Genomic DNA, 25,394 nt, shown 5'->3' on the forward strand with positions numbered 1-25,394 from the left:
AATAACCTCCCCGTCCATACCTTCCAAATATGGGTCCAATTCCGGCCATTTCTTCAACCATACAGGCCAAACACTTGAGTACGCGGATACATATTCAAGTGGTTGAATGTCCTATGATTGGCAAAGTGCCTTTTTCACGTTTGCAGCCCAGAATATCCACCTTAAACAAAACCCTGGTTGGTATGCTATTCAACTCCTCTCCGTATTAAGTGCGTACAGTACGTAGACAGGCTGTAATTAATATCTCCACCTTAAAAAGGGGCGCTCTGGGTCCCAACGATTACGAAGGTCTGTCCATAAAAAGCTGGGTGCTTTACGTCAAGTCAAATTAAGCCGCCAATTTGGTGAGGGCTGATGAGGAGTTCGGGCAAAAAATGGTTTTGCTTAGCATTGATCCTATCACTAGTGGGCCACAGTTGTGCTTGGAATTTGACAGGGCGTTGCTCATTTTGTTTTTTTTTTCTCCTTGGATGAGAACACGTGGTGTTTGAAGCGGCATGAATTAATTGGCAACCACTCTTACCTGATATCCTTGAGGCACGCCCTTGAATTTCTCTTCGTTGAGTGGATCCCATCTGATCTCGATGGAACTGGCATTGACTTGTCTCCAATTGAGATGTGTAGGAGCATGGGTGGGCTTGATCTCTTCGGTGAAGGCCTCTATCAATGGAGAAGCCTGTCCGGCAGAGCCTCTTTGGAACGGGATCACAACAAATTGATATTTGGTGAACGGCATCAAGCGGTTAACCACATACGATGTGGCTGCCGCATGAAGGACCGTTAACGATGTAAAGCTAAAATGTTCAGGATGGTCAGCCTCGCGGTACAGGATGTAGAACCCATCCACCAAATTGAGATCGGTGCTCGGATGTGTGAGTCGCCAGGCCACGCGAATAGACGTTGGTGATTGTCCGCCGATTTCGAGTATTTCCACGCCACCCTGCAACTGGTCACGGGATCGTTTCTTTAAATTTGTGGCCGAGAGCCCCAATTCCAGGGACTCGCTCTTCACGGAGATCTGACTTTTGGCCATGGTTGAGCCAACAATATTCACAGCAAAGCAAATGAATTGCATCGGGTAGAACACCTCTTGAACTATCAGCTGTCCGCGAGGCGTGACTTCCAAGATGTCGGTGCTGTCTCCAGGCAGCAGGAAAGTCCGCTCATCCTCGTGCATCCATATTACCATTGGGTCCGGCCTGCCGTTAGTTAAGCAGTCCAGGGTCACCGAAGTGCCCGCCTTGACCTCAACTTCGCCTTGTGGGGGAACGGGTATCACAGGAGGTTCTTGCACATAGAGGTCTGCCCGAGCGAACACGGTGCCAATGTGGCTGGTGGCGCTACATATGTATGTTCCACTATGGTCCAAGGTTGCTTTTCGGAACTGGATTCCCTTGCCAGGCACGTTATGGGCCTGTGATGGACTCAGTCGCTCCCCGTTGAAGGTCCAGGTGATGTCGGGCTTGGGCTCTCCGTTGGCCACGCAATCCAAAAAAGTGTCTTTCCCAATGAGGACGGAAGTGTTTTGAGGAGCTCGGATAAAGAATGGTGATCCTGAAAAGAATACGAAATTAGGTCATTTCACTTTCATTTTTGGTATGAAAAGGAAGGCGAGTTTTTGCCACCTCGTTTCTTTATCTCGTCTTTCCTTCCGTTCCAAGTAGATTCTCCCGTCTCTCGTCCCTCGTCCCTGACCTTGTCCGAAACGGAAGGCCGCAATGCTCAATTCCCCATTGTACGCCCTCACACCATTGTTCAAATCAAACAAGTCCAAAAAGAAAGGCTTTTTCCTCCCCCAAATAACTCCTTAAATCTTCCTCGTCAAGCAAGAATGAAAAAACTCATCTTTCTTCATATGGCAGCGGCAGCCACCAAAGAGAGGCGAGGTAAGTGATGATGGCTGAATAAGTTGCTGGATACCAGCTCCCCCTTGCATGTGTGAGGAATTGAAAATGTGAAGAATTCAAGCCAGTCAGCCCTTCGACCAGCACGGATCGTAAACCAAAAGGTAATGAGGTGTCAAACTCAAGTACACATCAACCAAGAGGGAAGTGAAGGGGAATGCCTTTTAGTCAGAGAGGAGAGCCATTATCCATTCACCTGAGAGTAAAACCTCCCCTGGTCGACGACCGATGAACATCCAACAAACCAGCTCATGAGCAGAGCACATGCACCCACAAACAAGATTGAGTTACGATGTTGAGTCCAGCCTAGTATTTCAGTTGTTGACATCGTGTGGCTGCCGTTCGAGGTGGTGCCATGATAACCATTTTTGTGAGTGATGAAGTGGGCTAAATTACGAGTAAAAAGGACGCTGGGTGCCAGCCGGGCCCTTCGAATGACTTACGGAGAACGTTGAGTTTCATTGGCTTGGATTCTCGACTCCCGGCCATATTTGAGGCCACACATTGGTAAGAGCCCTCGTCCGAGGGTTGGAGATCCCGGATCCGGAGATGGCCGTTGGGGCTGATACTCAAGCGGTTGAGGTTGCCCAAATCCAATCGTCGGTCTCCCTGCTTCCAACTGACTTTGGGCTGAGGTTTGCCTTCGGGCGGTTGGCACGGCAGTTCAATATTGGAGCCTGAGATGCCCTCAAAAGTGGGCTCTTGAGAAAGATAGGGTGGTCGCACATCGGACGGGAAATCGTGCTTCAAATCTGAAATTGGACAGGATCGAGGTCACATTAATATGCCAATAACATGCTCGTGCCTCGATTGGCTGGTTCGTTTTGGCAGTGCTCAAGTCAAGAGTGGACTGGGGATCAAATTGCGAACCAACTCAAACCATTTCTTTTCATGTGTTGCTGAATGTGCCAGTCCGACTCCTGGTTCCACTCGATTTCTTTCAGTTTTCTCTGGGTACAACGCAGCAAAACTGCATCCTAGTTTTGATAATAAATCTTCGCATTTTCAAGCTCCCTTTCGGGACAGGGTGTCACAACAACAAAGGCCAGAATTGCCTGCCTGGATCGAGAAGGAGGAGTCCGAGAATGGATCCTCACTCGGTATTTTTCCGAGCATCCAAATGCAAGTGCAAAACGAGCAAGGCAAAATGACCAGCCATGCCTTCCAGAGAAACTCTCACACTGCTGCCAACAATACAAGTTTCATGGTAAAATCCAAAATCTAACATTTCAGTGGAGGTCAAGTCCCCATTGGCAAAGAAAGTAGTGTAACAACGAGAAACGAGTTAAATGAACAGTTTTAAATGAATCCAAGGAAATCCCCCCCCCCTCTCCACCTCTTTTCCCGGGAGGAACTACTTGGACTACTCACATACACACACAGCAAGCTATTACAATGAAAAATGTGGCTCATTGAGAGGAAAAGGCCCGGGTCTTGAAGGCTCGTTTTTGCGTTTCGCAACCAGACTTTCTGGAACGGCCGTAATTTCTCCGCTTCAAACCTCCTAAATACTCTCAATTATATTTGAAACTCAACATTTCTCAGAACCCTCTAACTCGTTGGGCCTCTTAAAGACGATGGGTTACATCCAATTAGGGCTCAACATGGAAAGAAACATGAAGTTCCTCGTGGCTTCGCTTTGGACACCAGGATTAACAATCCATGGGACTCTCGACTGAAGCGGTTTTGCGGACCAGAGCTTCGTTCATAAACTCATCATCAGAATTGATGTGTCATTAATCATTTTACCACTATTTACCCTCAAGCTCAAGGGTCAGGTCAGGAGCCAATATTGTTGATGCATTTACTCTCTGTACATTATCCTGACTGCGTTTCTTTTCACAACTCTCAAAGTGCACTCGCTTTAATCTTGGCAAAGAAGCCCTGATAGACTTGTCTTGTTGGGGGGCGTGTGTTAGAGTGATTGAGGCAGGGCCCCAAACCACAGCCAAACCGTTTTCAAAACCAGTGAACTATTTTGACGTCTGAATGGATGGGGAAAAAGAGGGCGGGAAGTAGAAGTCGAATGAAAAGAGCGATATCTCAAAGGGTACGTACCACTTGGTTAAAAAAGGCTGATGACCTTGAGAAGGCAGAGAAGAAGGAGGTTCGCCTCGCATTTTGGGAGGTCTTGGAGGGGAAAAAAAGAGGTAGAATCACTTTCCTCCGATTGGCGCTCACATCAAGTTCATTTCGACTCGGCAGATAATATCGATTTTCGCCATAAAACCCCCATGGCTGAAGGCTCTTTCTATTGGAGTCAATCATAGCCGTTTAACACTGTATTTGTCCTCTTCCTTGCACAATGAGATAACGTCCATAAAAGCAATTTAAGGGAAATCGATTCGTTTTCTATGGACTCGACAATGTCTATTTACGACATTACATTGTAGGCTTGTTCGATTGAGTATTTAAACAGAGAGAGAGAGATAGGTCTTCACATCCTAACTTGGAGGATGATTTTGGCAAGAATCGCCACAAATCGTGCTTTGGTATGAATCGATGAAGTGCTTATCACGAGGGCGGCTCCCTCTTTTCATCCATAGAAATCAAGCAAAGCAAGGACTGCCAGACAATGAAACGGATATTAGGCGTGTCCAATGGTCAAATAAACCCAGGTTTGGCAATGACGGAGCTCATAACTGAGCATCTATAGTTCACTGCAGTCCAGACCTCTATGGAAGAGCTGGGCTCAAATGTATTACGTATCCCCGGAATGAAAAGCCAATCAATGGTGGCGAAGTGCTTTTTTGGAAGCGTCTTCTGGACGACAACAAAGCGAAAATAATGATAACAGAACATTAAGGTAAAGAGCCAGACGCACTTAATGATATTGACAATATGTAACGTAAAAATATGCATAAAAGACGGTATATTGGTATTATACAGACATTGTTTAATGCATCAAAACAAATATGCATTTAATTGAAACGACTGAAAACGGATTTAAAGCAAAACGTTTGTTAAGGAAGTTACACTTCAATTTATGCCCTGTTTTAAAAGTTAGTCAAATCCATAATTCTATCTTTCGCCCTTTTTCAATAACATAAAATGTCCAACAATATGAATTTCCCTGGTTAAAATGTAGTTTGCAAAAATATTACTGATTAAGCCCATCCTTGGGACGGGACACATTGCGTACCACTTCATGATGAGGACGGTTGCCAATCAACATTTTTTAGCTCACGATGCACCTAAAAATGGTACTGCAACATTGTTTTTAATCAAAAACTTGTCATTCATTGTCAACAAATTTTCAGTTTAAAAGAGGATGAAAACCAAGGACGCTTTTGATGTTTCGCTAATGATACTAGTTCACACAAAATTTCCCTTTGCATTCATATCTGTCATTGACGGGAGGATGAATGAGTTTTTTCTCGATCTTTATCGTTGGCATTGTCTTCATCGACTTCGACACCCCCAAGAGAGAAAGAGAGAGATGGTTTGCTTGGGGTCCTCTTTTGCACTCCATCTCCATACCGAACTATATATATTCTGTCTTCTTTTTCGACATACCTTGAATGAACTGACTTCTTACCTTGCTCTCTCAACAAAAGTGTTTGCCAATTCTTTATGTTTTATGGCAGAAGTGCTCAACAGGAAGAGAAATGGCCGCCTATAACTTTGGAAAAAGTCGCGAAAATTGGCCGTTTTCCTCTTGTTTCCGAGCGCAAGAACACCTTTAAAACCGGAAACTGGCCTCCATTGGAAATTCTCGTCTTTGAACTTGGCTTGTTTAAGTGGGAAGGAGGAGGAGGAGGGTGGTTGATTGAGGCCCTCCGTGTGCTCAAGTCTGATTGAGAGATCGTATTTGGGAGCCAAAGCCAAGGAAGATATCGCAAAAGTTTTCCAATTCACACACGCACCCACTTCCATATCAGATTCCATCCAATCTGTGCTCATTTATCCTACGTTCTCCTCAACTTTGAAGTGGATCTTTGAAGGAACCGGAGGAAGAGGGAAAAAACTCAAAAGTGGATCTCTGACAAACACACATTGCTCGATCAAATCCAAAAACATGGACCATTTACATCGACACCCACTTGGATTAGCTCCATTTTTCTCGGCTTCAAAAAAGTCAGGGTTCCGGGGACTAGTCACGTTCAAAGAACAAAAAAAGCAGCCTCTTCTCTTGTTATTGGCCCAAAAGTGTACAATACGCACACAACACACGAGAAAAGAGAAGCCATATCTGAATCTTCAGGAGTTTGGAACGTTCACGTATCTGATTCAAATGCATTCAGAGAAGCCGAGTTATCTTGTTTGCAACAATCGCGTTCCACACGTGTTCCCGATGGGAGAAAAGGCAGAGGCAAAAGTTTTTTTTTCTTGGAAGCTGGCTCTACCAGCCGACTAAAGTTCGCTTCGGGTTTTTCATTTCATCCTTGACTGGACTTGAAAATTCCGACTCGCTCGAACTGGACCAACCCAACGGGATGGATCTCTTCAGGTCTTGATGGATTTTAATGGGACATTCTTGGATCGTAGCCAATTAGGGTAAGCACATCCCCATGTCTCTTTTTTTCTCACCCCAGGCATTTAGCCCCTGATCCATTGTTTCAAACCATTCGACCACGTGCCAATTCCCCTTCACCGATGACTTCATTACTCAAACCCACACTTCAGTTCACATCCTTAATGGTAAAGTAAGACTCCCGGGATATTTTACTTCCTCTACTACAACAACAACACACGACGCAAGTCTGGCTTTGCAACAAAGGGGTTAAAATGAATTGAAATAAGTACTAGCCATAAAAGTGCTCATCAAGAGAGACTAACTGCCCCAGTAGCACCCTCTCTGTGGGTTTTTAAAGCCAAGATTTACGGATGAGAGGTCGATTTTCTTCCGACACAAGCACCGGCAAATGAGCTTTACCACTACATGCCCCAGCGATGTCCTATCTCTCAATATTTATGTATCTTGCCGGGTCATTCCAGATAACTCTGGTCGTGGCTCCCATTCCACTGATGGGGCAAAAGGGATAGGAGTGAAGGGTGTCTTTCCACATTCCAGTCAGTGAACAGAGAACATGGTTTGTGATAGTGATCTCGGACAAGTATCTCTCCCTTTATTTTTTGCTCGACCCTCGACCATCCATTCAAGATCCCCACCAAGTGGGTGCCATGCTAGTACACCACTGTGTACGTAGGGACAGACATCGTATTTTCGTCTTCACAGCCAGGCCCAAATGACGGCAATAAATTCGCTCATGAGCGTCAAAAGCCATCAAAATAGCACCTCAAAAGGCTAGAACATAAACCGCTTCATTTGGAAAGTTACTGACCATTATCTTCGCGTACCCCCTCCCTGTCCTCGAAATAAGTTCTTGGAGGCAACTTGCAACTTGCAATTTGACAACCAACCAACCAATTAACCAACACATGGGAAGAGTTACTTGGTAAAAAAGGTCTTAAGGATACTCACAAGCAATCTCCAATGTGGCGTTCTTGCTGCGGGCAATGCCGTTCGCGTTGAAAGCCTCACACCAATATTTTCCCGCATCTACGGTCTCTTTGGTTCCCAAGAAGAACAAGGACCCGTCCGGAAGTTGGATTCGCCTCGATCCGGCGTTTTGAGTGGCGGTTTCAACCTTCCCAGTTCCGGCTCGAAACCATTGGACCATGGGACGAGGTGTTCCAGCCGCATGGCATGTCAACGTCACGGGCTCATTTTCCGGGACAATGAGATCCGTGGGATGTTCCAATATGATTGGAGGAGAATGGGCATTGGGCGGAGGAGTTGGAGGTGTGGGTAGAAACGCATCTGCCGGGAAGTTCGAACCTGGAAAATAAACCGATGGGTGCCTGTTATCATGAAATTATTCACAGTGTGAGTGCGCTTCAGTTGGCCTTGGCAGCCAAACTTGCTTGCCTATTATTGCCCGATGAGTTGGTGGGTATGGAGTGACTTGTTTTTTGCCCTCATCTCACATTCATACTTTGAGTCCCGAATCAATCAAGTTCATGAGAAGTGGATGACGTGAAGACTTGCAAATTGAAATAATGGCCATTTTATTTTTTATATTAAACATGGAGTGTCTTGATATGACACAAAGTGTAACGTTGTAAGCCATATCTCCAATCAGTGTTCATTGTCTTAATATTCTTCCCAACGCTTCCACCATGGACTTCAGATTGAGGATTTCGAGAGTGAATCATATTTCTTAAGTCTGACCCTCGCCAAAAGCAGTTAAGAATGTCAATTACTCAGCGTTTGAGCAGGTTTTCAATTACATATATGTTCAAACCCTCATTAAGGCATAATTTGTAAGCCGGTTGGCCTCTGCTTCGAGATCAACCATGACAAGATTTTATCTGCACTCGTCGAGGCATACAAGAAAACTACGTTTCAATCCTAATTCCAATCAAAGTTCCAAACTTCACTTGGAGACCATTACGACCAGATTTTGCACTCATCCATCAACCTGGAAGCAGTCAGCCCAGTAGGTAATGAGTTTCTTCCCGGATTATTGCTATGGGGCTTAATTGGAGTGTACAACTGTGATGAATGGAAATGACAACGAAACATGCCAACAAGAAGCCATCGGCGGCCCTTGGAATGGGATTTTCTCATTAAATCTAGATCACGTGCCAACCCATCCAGCGCATTAGAAGCATAACCAGAAATTTGGTCGTCCTTAATCCATTCCCCCACTGAGCAATTACGACGCACCAAAAAGAAGGTTCGAGTATGTATGTCTGGGAAACTTTTGGCTTCAACTCACAATTCAACTGGCCTTGGGTTACAGAGTCAGAGCCAAAAAGATTGACCAACAGTGCATCATTATATTGGCAAACTGTTCAGGATTTGGGTACCAAAAGGGTGCCAATAATCCTGGATTTCATCTCTGAAAGGCCAAGTTTAATAAAGTAAGATGCTAGTACGTGTCAGAGCAAAAATTCCAGGGTTGCCAGATTCTCCGACCACAGTCCGACAGATGCAAAAACGACAAGTTGCACATCAACGTTGGAGGGAATCAGCGATAGCATCGTGCATTTAATTGAGCCTTTCATTTCTGCCCTCTCATTGCTCTTTGCAAAATTGAAACCTGAATGCCAAGAAAAATTGCTCCTTGCCACTGGTGACAATTCTCGGCAATTCCAGGGATCTGGCCTTATCAAACGCATATATCAGAATATCCTATTTAAATTGGATGCCCTGAGAGAATCTGGAATATCATGGTTCCTTATTGTCGCTCGAAAACTGGGGCTTTAGGACAGACGTTTAAGATTTATTTTGATTCATTTTCCCCCCAGTGAGGGAATTCAATCTTGTCTCCTGGAAATGAATGATTTGTGTTCTTGGTGGTTTGAACAAGAACAGCATTGAATTTTAAAAGAAACGAACCTCTTTTCACCTGTTCTTGCCAGTCACGATGGTCAATACCATATTTGGGCACATCATAATGGTTGACTTTCGCTTTCCATCTCACCCGCTAACCCGCCTAATCCTTACGAAGCACGCCATCCAAATTCAAAGTTCGTATCGTTATACCAACTTGTTAAGCTCAAGTGCACGATTCTCGAGTTTATTGAGGGGTGCTAAGTGAACAAAGACTTGACTTCGGATTACATATTACGATACACCATCCGTGATCGGAGTATGATTATGTCATTGAATCCCCCCCAAAAAAGCAACGAGGGTGGCTCATTGTCGTGACTTCGAGTCCTCTTCATAGAGAGATTTATGGATCTTTAAAGGATGCTCCATTCAAATTCAGGACAATCCAAAATCCAAACTCTACCTCTTTAAAAAGAGAAGGAATAGATGTGCCTAAATGCCCAAGCAGTCCAACCAAGCCTCTCGCCTTCTCAATTTCAAGCAATCCAGTTCTTAATCATGGTCGAAGTTACGGGTCAATAAAATACTCTCATCCATCGGCCGCTTGACCCTAAAGCTCCCTATGAAAGAGAGTAACTCCCATAAAGACGAGACCAAATCGAAGAGCTGAGAAGTTCATAGAGTTAAAATCGGATAAGCGGTATTCAGAATTATTTGTTACTTTATGTATACGGTTGGTTACATTGGCCTTTTAGCGTTAAATATAGCCTGTTGAGGTTAATGCAATGAACGTTATTCCATTATACGTACGTATACTTCAAGGAGAACTTTAACTTGACCCAAATCCTATCACAATTTTTGACGGGGACGGACATTCCGACTCGTACGGCCCTCATTTTCAAGGACATTAAGAGATCTGCTTTATATTCATGGTTGTTTCATTCCGAATACAAATTAATCTAATTTATCCTTGTCCAGCAATCCTGCTCCCATTGAAGTCGGACCGGATATTGAACGCACCAAAAGTTACTTCATCTTGACAAAGGTTTCAAAGTCTGGGCAAAGTGTTGTAAATTGCTGCTGATAGCATCTCAATACGATGAGACGGAGTAAAAAATCCATCACAAATTGATAGTCTTGGTAGATTGATCTTGATCAATAATTGAGTTCAAACTGAACAGCCCTCTGCACTCAAATTGGCAAGCTGAAGTCCTTTGCACAGTCCTCATCCCATGTCTGGCTCATCTAGGATAGTGCAGTAGATCACATCTCTTTCCTCTCTGCTTGTTTTGTCATGCCTCATTGATTGTAATCTTGTAAATTGGAGGCCCCAAAAATAGATCAATTCATTATCGTCACGACTCACACCGAAATTAAGAGCCTTCCACATTCTGCCAGTCAACCGCAAAAAGGGCCCTTTCCGCATGAAGCGGTTCTCAAGTTGATCTCAAGAAATCCAGACCTGTTCAAGTCACCCAACCATATGTGAGTTGCACTTTACATAGAGCCAGGTGTGATATTTTGGGAAGGAAATGCAAATTGAATGTGGGCGAAGGTGAAAACAAGCTGTATGTGTAGGAAAGTAAACAACACACCATTCAAAAACACTCTTGGGCAGGCCGTTGGCATGTTGAGACTTTGTAATGGAAGTGGCTTTTTTTGAAAGCTTAAGAGTGCCACCCTGAAATGTGAGTACGTCTAAAAGTGGCTTTTGTTGTCTTGGATCAGTTTAGAAAAGGGAGGGAACCGAAAGTTTCCTCATAACATTCATCAGAGAAGGTCAAAAATCCATTTACGAAACAGAGGTCCGTGCAAGTTTTTCCGCTTTACTCTCGAGTTGTTGTGCAAGATTTCTTTCAAGTCGGAATCCGAATATTTATGTTCAAATCAAATGTGACAGGAAAGGCACAAAGTTTTTTTGTTCCTTTACTAGGCACAATAACAAAAGCTTTTCGAAACGTTCCAAATAGAATTCCTTCGGTCTCTCTCTTATTCGAGCTTGAGGATGAATTCCCCTTGTAAGTGAATAATGATGACCCATTTAAGCCCTGGAAGGCGAGACACCCTCAACAAAAACGCCTTGTCCTTAAGGTTTCTCTTCCTTAAATAATGAATTCACGGGGAACAATTTTGGTTTATGTTCCCCTCGGTGGCTGTAAAAGGCAATTTTCACTTAATTGGACTTGTAGAAAGGCCACGAATAAGACCAAAGGAAAGGCCCTTCTTCATCTCCTCCGTCCAAACCACGCCTCTTCAGCTCAAGCCTCACTTGAATATGTGCTCAGACACCGCTTTGACTTTTCTGGACATTCTGCAAAACTAAGCCTAACCAGGATAACTTTCCACTTCCAGAGGCGACTTACTAGAGCATTCGTGGCTTAAATCACCGGATGAAATGGGATGTGGAACACCATGTCCAGAGTTGATCTAGACGTCCGTGATATGCTAAAGAGGGTGGTTCTCCTTGGCAGGAAAATACTTCAAAAGCCGGAAAAAGACGGAGGAGAAGTCTCCATGGAAGACGAAGGAGCAGGCTATTTCAAGAGATTACGGAAATGCTTTGTTCCATTCCATGTAGATAGATAAGCAAGCATTTCGTTCTCAGGCAATTTGTCTCGCCAGCTGCAACGGATATGCTTGGAAACGCTTGATTTGAAAGATGACTCGGTTCTATCCGATCGCATCGGAATGATGCAACTGCAAGAGGGAGTATGCCAATCTGGTCGTTGGAACTCCATTAAATGGGATTACAGAGGAGCCATACCCGGACGGTAGCTTAATGTAGTTTTCAAATTATTTAGGCACCTGGGAGACACTTTATCTCAAAGCTAGTCAACTCTAAAAGAGGAGCTCTGGAAAGAGATTGGATAAGGCTGGCCTCACCAACGAAGCCAGCAATCATATTGTCTGTTTAACATTCTACTAAACGGTGTCAAAGTCTGTATTAGATTGGCTCCACGTCCTTGAGGGTGTCGATCTAGCGTCTAAATGTTCCCTTGAGAGAGGTCAGGGAGGAGAACCGAACCTTAAGTCTCTTTTATGACAGAGACTACACCAACCACAACACCACGTATCGTCTTACAGCTCTTGGGTTATTGCAATTAATTGATCATTTAATATCTAACCGATGGCTCCGGCTTCCAGTCCAACTAGTATCAAAAATGTTTTTTTTAGAACCTCCTTATGAGCGAACTGAGGCTAATCCGGGCTCAGTTTAAGGTGATACCCTATGAAGTTCAAAAGAGACACATTTCCCCTTCAAGTGGTGCGTATTTGTTTCAGAAGGCTTTTGAGTCAAACCAATATCCCAACAACCAAGATGAATCTTGTTACCAAACCATCATAATAACAATTGTTTAAGAATCCCAAGCACTAATCAACTCGTTGTATTTCCGGAATTGGTCTTGGAACATGGTTCTATTTGAGGTCAACGCGGGCCAAGGCCAATCAATGGTTACAGTAAGCCTCCAGCTACCTCCCTCCAACAAATGATCATCATCAGTCTACGAAGCAAACATTTACATTGCGTGATCAACAACTGCGGATGAGAGTTTGAAATACCGGATAACTAGAGCAAACACATCTTGTGTGTAACCAATGGTCAGTTGCACGCACGGGAAGCTGTCTCTCAAAACCAGATGTATCATAACCAACTTTCAGGTCGAGTGTCTTTCGTACCGTCAAGAGACACAAGGGAGCAACAAGAACTGGTGAGTGGTTCAAGGTCTCCCAATGTTGACATTTGAAGAGTGCAGCATACATCTTCAGCACACGTACGTACATTGCGTGGATTGCAAAAAAGTGCAATTCACTGAGTCCATGTTGTATGGCCTAGCTGAGGACATCCCCTCCCCTCTCTTCCATACTGGTACAGCTATTATTATCATTATGCACTCGTTTTGCATCTCAATGAGTTGCACACAGCTTCCTCTTCGCCGTGCCAGCACTCGTTTTATTACGTCACTGATCCTTTTTATGATTAAGAACGGAGATCTCAGGGAGCCCATGCACAGTTTTTCATTACATAATCTCTCGGCAATTATGACCCACAAAAAGGATAGCCCATGTTTTGAAAGAGCAAGATCGCTCAGAAGGTCCGGTGAGTTATTTCTTTGTCTTCATGGGCTATGTTTACACCACAGTGAAATGTAAACACCTTGTCAAGTGGTGAAACCTTATCCAATCTTCAGGGCATCTGATTTGTAGTGCAAGTAAATAGGAGAACGAGGGGTCTTACCTGAAAACGAAATGAGACACACATAAGCATTCGGTCATTCTAGGAATGAATTGCTCAGATTTTTCTATTTTCTCCTGCGGCATGTGTGTGTACAACGAATGAAGAAGAGCAGATGGGAGGATAGGAAGCAGAGGAAGATTCTCTCTATTTTACGGGTAGGGGGGAAGTAAAAGCAAAACTATGTAAATGATGATTGCTTCCCTTGGGACAAGAATGTGAATGACCTCTGGGTCGGCAAACCCTCTCAAAATTGTCTACAGCCAATTGAGCGACCTCACTGTGTACAGTGCACGTGAATGTAAATCTAGAAGACAGGGTCGCCATTGTACATTATCTCTTTCAAGTTTGAATAATCTGGTCCACCAAAAAGGACCATTTTTCAAGGTGGCCTATTTTAATAGACATTTTGAAAATAACTAACGGTTTCTTTCATGAAATGGCAACACTGCTGCCAAGTTCCAAGAAAAACTCGCTTGATCTTAATCACCTCTTTAATCTCCTTCATAAGCTATCGAAATAGACGAACTAACATCGCTTTTTATGGCCAAATCCCACACATGCACCGGGTTACTTTTGGATACTTGAGCGAGGTTGAAAAAATGCCCAAAGATAGACAGGAAATGCCAAAGTTTTCCTGTTTCTTTTAGGTTTGTTGGACAAGAAACCTCAGAAGGTCAACTGTCGCATTTCTTTTTCGTGGGACATCATGTGGCAGAGAAAGAAGGAGAACGAAGACTAGAAGGATTGGAAAAGCTCTTTCGAAATGGCCAAGTTGTCAAAGCAATGTGGGATCAAACTTGGAAATGTGAGCCTCCCGGTCCAGAAAGTCCGGAAAGAGCATTCTAAGTACGAGAGTAACCAACATGGACAGTCGGGGCTTACTTTACATTGAATTACGGATCTCCCACCACACACGAGAGCCATCCCGAGAAACCATTTGGCCTTTTTTAAGTGTACGTATTGGTAGACATTCCTGGATGGTTATTTTCGTACTTTGAGAAGTATCAACGGCGAGGTAAAACAATAAAAAAAAATACAAGAACAAGGATATTCATCCTCAGTTTGGACAATGGCGAGTGAGGCTTAACGGCTTAAAGAAGGGCCCTGGTTTGTTGATAATTGGATCGAACCTTTATAAACGAGGAAGAGGTACACTTTGTCCTCGTCATTGGTTCCATTACGTCTCACACGCTCAAAGATAGGATGAAAGAGATATTGAGGACGTAAACTTGTCCATCTATTGACCAACAGGGACCTCAGGAATAGTGGCGTGTCCATCCAGATTGTTCCAAAGTTTACACAAACTTACACTCCGGTCCCGAAACTCTCCGATATTGTTGTCAAAGTATTGAACCTAATATTGATGGAGAGCCCTGGCACTTTCGAGGGCGGCGAGAATTCACTTCTCTGTTAAGGCGAAATGGATACAAAATTTGCCTGGCCTGCAGTGTGTTTAATTTTGTTTTATGGTTTCGTTTGTGAGGCTGAAGATTGAAGGGGGCTCTTCATCTCGAGCAGATAAGACAATGGCATGCATGCATAGTGGAGGCTTGTAAATTCAAATTTTCCTCCCTCGAAATGGCTCCCCAAGCCTTTCTTGAAAGTCCTTTCAGTTTCAACAGTGATAGCCTTACCAGTTTATATATATAGTACACATACAGTAGAAGCCGAGCAGGCTGCCACTTTATTCATTTGAGTCCATTTTGTAATGGTCTCCCGGGGATTTTTATGTCTCGGGTGTGGGCCATGTATTCAGAATTAGAAATAAACTTACATTTTATGATTGTTCTGAAAGAAAAGACAACAAGGCAAAGGCAATCGCGTCTAGTAGAATACCCAAAAGAAATAGGCCGAATATCTTGCTTGCCAAGCTTTGAGCAACCCATTGAGTTCCGAGGAAGCCGTGTAGATCTTGTCCAATCAAGCACACTTTACAACTAATTGGCCGGGACAACTTTACGAGATCATCCCAAGTTATGGCATCTCTCCAGCGTCAGATATCAGGTCAGATTTGTTCTCCTTTCCCATTCCCCTGAAACGAAATAATTGCCCGAGATTCTTCAAGGTTTCTCCCAAGGAGATTAGAAAGGCCGAAACCATAACTTATTGATTAAACCGGTTCTCTGTCATACACAAAATGACCAGAGGGAAAGTCAAAATTGCAAATCGACGGCACTTGTTTCTCATAAGGAAAAAAAATGAGCAGAAAAACACTCTGCTTGAAAGATCCTCTCCATAATAGAGTTTGTTCTTGGGACCGTTTGTAAAAATCTAGGGTGCACCCTTTTTTGTCGTACAGTACGTTCTAAGGGACCCATCCAACGTTGACAGAATGGTCCTGTTAAAGCGCTTCAAACATGTGTAGTGTCAGTGACGCATCTGTCAAATTGAACATACCATCTCGTTGGGATCAATATGTAAAGTCTATTTACGACTCTGTCTCATAGATGGTCTCACATCCACCAGACGATCAAAAATAATTTCAGAGCCACGGTGAACGTTCCTCTGGTGGTGGATGGCAAGCTTTATCCTCAAAGCAAGTGCAGGGAGAGAAACAAAGCGCGCATGTCCCTAATTAATTAGGGAGCTGTCCCTCCATGAGATCCCCATAATGTATACGTAGCCCTGGCCTAGCGGACAAAGTGGTGGGTCTTGGACTAGATGAGCAAAAGTTTTTGTTTGTGCAAAGTTTCCTCACAAACAACATATGAACCTTCTGTTCACTTCGTCGGCAAACATTCATGCGAGGACACTGTCCGAAAATTGGATTTGGACAAAAACAATCGAGTCCGGACACACGCAAGTCAATTTTACAGTGTCTGCTATGGGACCTGCATGTCTTTTTGAGACAATGGCGTTTTTTTGCTGAAATATCACGTCTGCTCACCGAGACAATATATAGCCAAAGTTTATGAGACCGTTGTTCTTGTTTCTATTTGAATACATGACTCAATTTCGGTGCTTTGTCAAGGGAAAGAAAGCTATTGCTCCATCTCACTCCTCGTCTCCTCCTCACTAACAAAAGCCATGTCCATTGCTCCCATAGACTTTTATGTCCGTCCAATTTTATCGAGACCATTTCGAGACCAGAGCATCATATTTCTATTCGTCCACAGGGTGATGAAGAATCGCAAGAATACAAACTGTTGTACCAAGCTTAGGACGAGCTTGAGCTCGAATCGGAGCGGTGTGACCATGATATTCTCTTTTTGTTGTTTTGTTGGCGAGAAATATCACCCACATTCTGTCAGCAATTGTTTTTCAGGTGTTCAAGGTTTAACATGACCTATGAAAAGAATAGGAGCAAACGGAGACACTGGAAGTAAGTGAGTGCCTTGACCGGGTGCATGTCAGCTGATTTATTACCAGCTCTGTGGTCTTTGGCACCTCCTTAAGACCATAATTAGCCATCACCTGTAGGATAATCATGATAAAATTGCAAGGCAAACGGCCCCCTCAAGCCTCGAATGCTGAGACTTTTTGCTGTGTAACAAATCCAGAACAAAAGAGCCCAAGAATTGAAAAGAAATGAGCAAGCTTCAAGGAGGGAGGGCCTAAAGATCCTAAGGGGGGGCTTTGAATCACTTTGACCAGACAAAAACACAGGAGGTGCCACTTTACAATCAACCTTACACCATCGATTTGAAGTTGAGAGACGGACACTTTTTTGTCTCAGGCTCAAGGCTTGCAATAATGTGCCATTACAATGCGAATATGGAAAGTCTCACACACACACATTCACTTCTCTCGTATTTGGAGATGGTAGATATCTGATATGAAATGGCAGATTCCAACCCGCCAGCTCCATTTTTATGAAGGGGTATCCCTGGGTATTTAAAAGATCGTTTTAAAGCAGTCTTGAGTCACATTTGTAGGGATATGAGTATGAAATCCATGAGAAGAGCATGTGAGGTGAAGAAAATGAGAAAGATGGAGATTGGAGATCAGAACCATGGAGGAAAGTGATTCCTAGGCATTTGTAGGTGCAAAGGGAGAAGTTAAAAAACTTGGCAGAGATAGCGCCCGCTGAGCACAAAATTACAGATCTTTTGAGGGCACGCCAAGGAAATTCTCAAATTCACATCTTGTTCGGCAAATCACAAAGCGTCTAAAAGATTGGCAAAAGCCACATTTCCATGTAAGATCGAGATGCCAAAAAATGTCAGGATGATGGCCTTTGAAGCAAGCAATTTCCAACTCTTTCCCCTTCAAGCCCAAGTTGAAAGATTAAACTCCCATTACACCGGAGACGCGACTTAAAGCCCAGCAAACTACAAACCACTAAAACAGTGTATAAGTACTTTAAGCATGTCATTTTGTACCTATCTCCAAATTTGATTATATCCCTTATTTTCTTGTTGTGAGGGTATTTTGGGCACCCGTATTTGTACATATTTGATGGTAACGAATGATTGGAACGCAACCACAGGAAGCCTGAGTTCTAATCCAATTATTGCTCCCAATTGGCATAATTACTCGAGCAAAGTTTTGATTTCAGCTTGCCTACTCTGGTCCATCAATCCAAAATGTGGCTCAATCAAACCCATCTCACCCAATTAGAAGCTAATCAGAACACTAAGAAAAATATCACATAAAAACTGCAAGTTCCTGCGGAAGTCCAATCCACTTTTTCTTTGTGAAAGTGCTTGCAATGGACTATCATATAGGTCTGAAGGCTTGAAACCAAGCAAATGAACACTGACAGAGGTTCACGCGAAAGGTCAACTTTTATTTGCTCAAGATGATGAAGAGGGTGCCAACTTCAAGCGAAATCATGGTCATATGTATACACACTCCAAAGCAAATATCCCTGTCCTTTTAGATGAGTCCTTGTGAACTCCTAGATGCGTCCTTAAACATTGACAGGCAGACATTGGAAGTCAGAAACATGGATCGCACCACGCTTCTGGCCAATCGACGGCCCATCTTTCCGTGATCATAGATCGAGTTTGGATGGGCTTTGAAGATTGACACAAAGTGACGGTTCTTCAGCAATCTCTGGATATCGTGAAGAGCCTTGATCATGGCAACACGTGATAAAAAGTGACGAAGGAATTTCCAGATTCCTCTCTTGAAAAAGACGAAGGGCTGGACATAAATTAGCGTCCATCAACTTCCAATGAGGTGTGATAACAATAAGTGACCATCTAGGCAAGTCCAGTCACCTTTCAGAGACCCTGGAAAATCCTTCCTCGAGTTTTCTTGCATTTTCCACGGAATCTGTATTTTGGCCTCAAGGCAGCTAGTGCATTGTCCATTAGGAGCTCACTTGAATTGACCCGGAGGAAATGAGGGAATGGTTTCGGCCGAGGGGTTTCAATGAAAGATTCTAAGCCAGATACAAGACGGGGAAATAATATCTTTTCCCCAACCCTCATTGAGCATTCCATCCAGGCCGGAATTAGCTCTGTCATTAGCTCATTTCTCAGATTTGACGAGGAGCCTTTCGGGGCCCCAAGTCAAAAAGAAGCTTTGGACATGATTTTATGGTACTAGTACATTCTCGGGTGAGGATCTGGCAATAAATAGCTCTCAAGTCCCCTCGAGGTGGACTCTGAAGGAATGTTCGTATTAAACGAAGCTTCTCTCTTGTTCACTGATAGGGGGCCCTTTTTGAGGCAGTTTTCGGTTCGATTAATTGTATTGATAAAATCCAGCTCTACAGGAGCCAGATTTTTTCCAGCAAAGTTCTTATCGGCTCGGCTTGTTTGTGTGAATGTCTTCTTTTCTCAGAATGAGGCCACCAAAGTCAAGCAAATCAGATTTAGGCACAAGACCCTCCGGATGGATGTGAGCTTTGTTGCATACGTCTTTGTACATTGTCCATATACAAAGCACTACACAACTATTTAAATGTACAGGGTGGTGTTTGATTCCAGTCAATGATACCCAATCGCAACGCACGAAATTGCATGAAAACCTTACTCAATCCCGATTTCAGTCTACCAAGACTGACATTGTAATAACTAAGTTTTTTTTAAAGACTCCAACTATCCAAATATAAGCAATAGCCGTCTTTATCATGCCTAGGATATACACTAAACGAATACTTTGTCTCATTTAGTACACCCTGTTCCTTCAAAGCAAAAGGATGTGGACGGAATGAGATCAACGAGGAAAGGCAGATGGCCTCGCTGATCTGACTGGCTTCGGGAAGGATTAGCGAGAATTTAATTTTGATAAATCTGTTACAGGGGCGATGGAGCATGCTCCTGTATACACAATCCTAAGTCGTGAGCCAGCAACAACCCAAATACATCCATCTCTACCCAATGGCCCAAATGTTGAAGTCATGACACAACCAGTAACCCCCCTTGGATTTACCAAAGCAAACTTTATTTGCTTACTCAAACTCAATGCCCTAGTCTTCAGTGACAGACAGACAGACCTACTCCTGATTTTGATTGAACTTTCTTCATCCTTGCTTGCGCATCTCCCACAGTAGCTATAGGTGGGTGATAGAATTATGAATAGAATGAACGGGAAAGTTGTTTCGAGCTTTGACGATAACAAGGAAAAATCTCCCTGGGATTCATCTCTCCTCTTCACAGAATCAAACCACCACCAACACCGAAATCTGGGCCAGCTGTCGGTGATTGAGTGGACTTCATTTCAAAGCGGACGAGAGAACACCAAGCCTCGCAAGAAAAGGACGAGTGGCGAACTCGATGCTGAACGAGAGATGGAGAGGACAAGACCAAGAAGGTGTGTGGTCTGTTCTTTTATCCTCACCACGTGGATTTCCCAAGGTGTGGAAGGGTCCGGATCCTAAATCTGATACTTTGTCTTGAGCCTGCACAAACATTGCGTAGCATGTAACAAGATTCATTTCGGGAGGTGAGTAAATATGGTTAATTGGCATCATTAATGACTGTCTTGCCTCGGTCCTTTATCATACAAGTCTCCAACTTAACTGGGAGGAAATATAGAGGGAGTGCGTCTGAATGTTTAGTGTTGGAATAAGTAAGATCAGAAACTAGGATTTGTGAATACGAGGATCCAATAGTGCTGGAGGTGTGATCCAAGCTCGAATTGTCCCGGGTTCTCCCGGAATGTGAAAATAGATGACACTGAAAAGAAGTGGCGAGGATCTTTATCAACTCCGAGATAGGTGGAGTGAGCGTCATTTTCGTTCATTTTCTCTTTCTCCTTGCCAGTAAATCTTCACCATTGCCGGATTTGGGACTCTGAACAGGAGTGGAACATACCTTGAGATAAGGTGACATTTTGATGGAACGTGACAATGGATCTACTATTGAGGAGGTCTTTCATAGAAATAAATTTGGATCTCGAGTGGAGATGCAAACCTCGCTTTCTCAAGGAACCACATTTCATCCTTAGTCGGAATGGATCGCAGGTCTTCTGACATTTGTTTTGTAGCCCAACATTTTGCCTTGCATACACAAGATCCGTCTGAAATTCATATTAGACTCTCCTGTCTACTTTGTAGAATGTTTTTACAAAGAAAAAAAAACACCTTGCTCCTGCATAAAGGTTGCGGCATGGGCCAGCCCATTTTCCTGCGTAAATAAAAGAAGAACAGACCCAGACCTGTCAAATTATAGATGATCCTGCGGAGAACGCAATCAACCCAAGTTTTATCATTGCCAATCTCGTTCTCCCCCTCTTTTGCACAGAAATATGAACATGATGCACCGGACCATTCTCTAAAAGCAACTGATTGTTCCCCCGTAAAAAAGGAGAGGTTGCACCAAGATGGAGCAAAGAGACGACGAGCCTCATCTTTGGAGTGCAACACCACTCTATTGGTGTCATCATACAACACACCTACCCCTCCAAAGCTCTGGCAGCAGACCCCATTTGGTGCGGACCCTTCCAAGTTTTCCCTACAACAACATCAACAACAACCCACGCATCATCCTTCCTCTCGTTCTGCGTTGAGCTATGGTTGAGTAAGAGACAACGACTGTATTGAAAGCTTGGCTTCATCCGGGAACGCTAGACCTACAGAGTGATTGTACCCACTACCATGTCATAGATGTAACACTAGCATGCTCGAGGTGGACCACTCCTGATGTTTGTGCCTGGTTCCAAATGCAAATTTTCCTTCCGGTCTGTGAGGCGTGAACGGAGACCCAATTTGCCAATGGTGCGTGGGCCTGCTTGGTTTCTGATGGTCATTCTTGGATGGGGCGGGTTGGGTAGAGCAAACAGATCGAGTTACCCCCTTACGTGTATGTAGTTCCTACTTTTTTGTCTTCTGCTACGGAGCAATTGTTCTGTCCTGGGAATATTAGAAACAGATGCAATCCTTTGACGAAGATTAGTTTCTTCGATTCTTCTCTTAACACAAGCCATATGTGCCTGATGAATCACTTGGATGATGTTGAACAGGTGTCGATGGGAAGGACTTCATGGAGAAGGTGAATGAACAAGTACGTTGAACTAAGTAAGCATGTTGTGGCTACGGTGGGTTCATGGTTGTTGCTGATGTTGTTGCTGGTTATGGCCAAGACTCTCACCTTGCCTTCCACTTGGAGGAATAACTCCAAATTGCAGACTCAAAAATTGTTCATGTTGTCAGGGACTGAGAGTAGTGACCTAGAGCACTTCATATCGACATACCAATGGTAAGAGAATATGAAATTGTAAATAGGATAGAAAAAATATCATGAATTGTTGTTTTGGGTGATAAGCACTAAACTAGTAAGTCAAATGTTTGATACATTATGCATGCTTCAAATTAATTGCATAACTCAAATGGAAGAGAACATGTGCCCCTACACATGTATTGGCTCCAGTCTCCTTCATAAAATTCTTTACGAAGCCCACTGGCCAAGAGGGAAGATTTGGCGCCCATCATCTGTGGCCAAGAAGACTCGCTTCTCATTGAATTGTAACGTGGGCGTCAAAAAATACCAGGATTGGTTATTTTGCCCGATGCTCATCAACCTACATTCTTCTCAAATTTGTGACGTAACAAAACCTTGGATGACTTCAGAACTGCCCATTTGCCCATCTCAGTCTTGTATATCAATGAGAGTCGCTCTGGACATATCACAGAGAAGAGAGGAAGCTATTTTTTCTATATTTTCATTACCGAACCATCCACTTAGCCTTATTATTTCCCCAGGATCGATAGATAGATGGATGGATGGTTGGATGAAAGAATCGCGGAAGAAAGGAAGAACAACAAACGCGCTCCTTCATCCGCTCAATTGAAAGTACAAGAGATCGGGTCTCTTTCGTGCGCAAGGGGTGCGATAATTCCGTGATGGTTTATTGAGATAACATTTGTTATGTATTACTCATGATTCAGTAGCTCATAAGGGTGTTATTGTGTGTTTTGGAACGACTTTTGGCTTCCGCCGATCTGCTCAAGGAGCCCACTCACTTCCCCTACCAAGATTACACCATCGAAGATCTGTGTGCCTGGAATACCTACTATCTACCTAGCCAATGATTTCCGACTACTGCCAACCATTTGCCAGGACTCATAGGTCATGAAGTGCAAATATGGTGTCTTGAACAAATTTGTTTTACCCGAGACGGTTCAGTTGAACCAAGTTAGGATGATGTGGTATTCCTTATTTGTTTTTCCGAACGGTAATGGCGCCTGGCTTGCTTTAAAATTCCGTGAATACGGCCAAGGCGGATGTACGAGCCATTCCAGGATCTTACGAGCATCGTGGTTGATTCCGAATCATTTCTAAGTCTCGCACCCCGCATGATTGCCTTTGGAAGTGGACAGGAACCTGTTTACCTTGGACGTGGGCCGGTTGACAATCATTAATCCCTCTCTGGGATGGACTCAATCAAAAGAGATCATAATAAACGTGCTCAGAAAAACTCGGAAAACCGGGAAGAAGTGAACAGGCACACGGTACGGGTGCAAACCTGTTCCCGGAGATAAATGGACGTCTCAAAAGGCCATGCGATCTTGAGATTCTTGTCCGAGAGACTCATTTATCCCTGGGAAGAGAAATGAATAAATACCAAACGATCAATTTCGCGTCTTCTCAAAGGTGGATGAATTCCAGTAATGGTTGCGATCCCAACCAAAGAGCCCAAGGAGTTTGGAGGCTCACCCAAAACTGATTTCAATTGTTCGGTATCTTGGGTGTCAACGCCCATTGCTCTCCACCCGAAAATTAAGGGCATCATGAGAGGACGAAAAAAGTATTCCGTCCATTCGTTCATCATCCCACGATGAACCTTTTACTACATTCACTAGCACAGTACAGTCATTACCATCCATCTTGGAGTATTGCTGCACGGTATGTAGCACCAAGGCACCATTAGTCAGCACTGAGAATACTACTATACCGTATGTATACATACAATCTGATGGCTTGCATTCGTCAGCTTGGCATGAAGTCCGGCGCGAGTGTTATTGAAATTTCGAACTCACACTTTTAGCCTGCCTTTCGTCAACTTGAATGGGTATCCTTGTTTATTTGATTCAAATAAGGCCTCTAGGGAAGGCAAGGCATTGAATTTCTTATTTTCCTATTAAACTCAATTTCTTGGTTGACTTTAAATTTGATCAAATTCCAATGATAGTTGGATATGTCGTGTTCAGCCCAAGCAATCCGTCCGTTTTACAAACTTTAAAGCCCAAGGTGATGAAATTAAGTTTCAGATTTTCCAGGACAATGATTCCCCAGGGTCATTGGACTGGAATTGTTCTTGATGTGCATGAATCAAGCCTCTCAGTCAAAATGGAAAGCGGGTCGCGTTTTCGTTCCAAAGGAAGAGAAACGAGACGTTACAAGAAAGACGCGGTATGAACTGGAACTCTCGAGTGACTGTCTTCTTGGGACAAAACGGTCTGAAATCGTGGTCCTGAGATGTCGTTCTTGCTCAAGTGTCTACATCTTCTTGTATGCTAGACATGTCCTCTCGCATATTCCGCTCCATAAAGTGACAAATTCCTGGATTTTCCTCTTTTCATACAAACACACTCAGGCAGTCGTGCACAAGTCCATAGAGGCAAGTGCATCCATAAATCCCCTGTTCCCAACTGTCTCGGGGTCTACCTGAAACCATCAAATGTGCCTTTCGTCCCATTCGAGAGAGCATTGGAGGAGTAATGCGTTTAACTGTAAACAGCTCAACACCATTCAGATTGTCAAGTCCCCGTGGGGGTATGTTACATTTTGATCCCCATTTTCACATTTCAGCACCTGAAAGGATCAAGTAGGACACCCACCCACCCACACATTCTCAGTGTACATACAGTGTCCATGTGTGTACAATGAGAGTGGAATAGGGAGATATCTCTGCCAGGAAAAAAATGTCACTCTAGGGTTTTGAACTCCCATCTTCTCGTCCCTCAATTCTTGGAACAAGGGGGAAAAGTTCCACTTTTGGGCAAATAGGGCCTCCGAAGAAGGTTCTGACGTCGAAAGAATGTGCCCCTTTGAATTGGAGAGGAAAAGGAAAGCAAAAGGATGTCCATTAAAACATATTCAAAGACGGTCATAGAACCCCACGATGAGACCATTTGGTTCAATCGAGTCAACAATTCCGTATCAGATGAAGGTCAAAGCCAAAGAAAGATGCTCAGTTTTGATAGCGGCTGATGTATTTGACAAGCGAATCCTGTAAACAAACTCTCAAAAGGCTGATGATATCAGATCAAAGATATGTAGTCGAATCAAAGAACCTTTTCTTTTCGTTTTTGAAGTTTATGAGGTTTATGACCATGTTCGCGGTTCCTTTTGGCTTTGATTTCTCCCTTTGTCGCATTGGGGTTTTTGTTGGGTTAGTTCATTATTATCTCCAAGGAAGACAGAGCGCAAAATATGTACGAGTATTTCCACGGATAGTATATCTACTACATACAGTAGATTCGCCGGGAATAGACGGAGATGGAAAGAGAGATGTTTTTTGGGTGGCCTGATGAGGCAAAATGAAGTGGTGAGTTGTGACCCAACTTTTGGCTCGTTATTTAAATGACCAGACTACTGAAGCTTGAGAGATCGGAAGGAAGGGGGGGGGGCGAAAT

The 25,394-nt window shown here is 43.6% G+C and overlaps 1 protein-coding gene and 1 long non-coding RNA gene across 2 annotated transcripts in view; one reads left to right on the plus strand and one right to left on the minus strand.

Annotated features, from left to right (window-relative positions):
- The window catches only part of LOC131890761 (protein sax-3-like), a 41,465-nt gene that overhangs the window by 9,733 nt on the left and 6,338 nt on the right, over nt 1–25,394 (minus strand). Inside the window, exons 2-4 of the mRNA XM_059240171.1 lie at nt 7,330–7,686; nt 2,348–2,656; nt 524–1,554 (exon numbers count right to left, since the gene is read on the minus strand). Of these exons, the coding sequence (XP_059096154.1) occupies nt 524–1,554; nt 2,348–2,656; nt 7,330–7,686 (1,697 nt within the window). The remainder of the gene's footprint in view (nt 1–523; nt 1,555–2,347; nt 2,657–7,329; nt 7,687–25,394) is intronic.
- Nucleotides 11,590–21,286, plus strand: LOC131890769 (uncharacterized). Its single transcript, XR_009374342.1, has 8 exons — nt 11,590–12,405; nt 12,469–12,786; nt 12,847–12,959; nt 14,071–14,376; nt 19,618–19,874; nt 19,975–20,260; nt 20,581–20,799; nt 20,874–21,286. It is a non-coding gene; the product is annotated as an uncharacterized LOC131890769 (long non-coding RNA).

The sequence above is a fragment of the Tigriopus californicus genome, chromosome 11, assembly GCF_007210705.1.
Source record: "Tigriopus californicus strain San Diego chromosome 11, Tcal_SD_v2.1, whole genome shotgun sequence".
Taxonomy (NCBI): Eukaryota; Metazoa; Arthropoda; class Copepoda; order Harpacticoida; family Harpacticidae; genus Tigriopus; species Tigriopus californicus.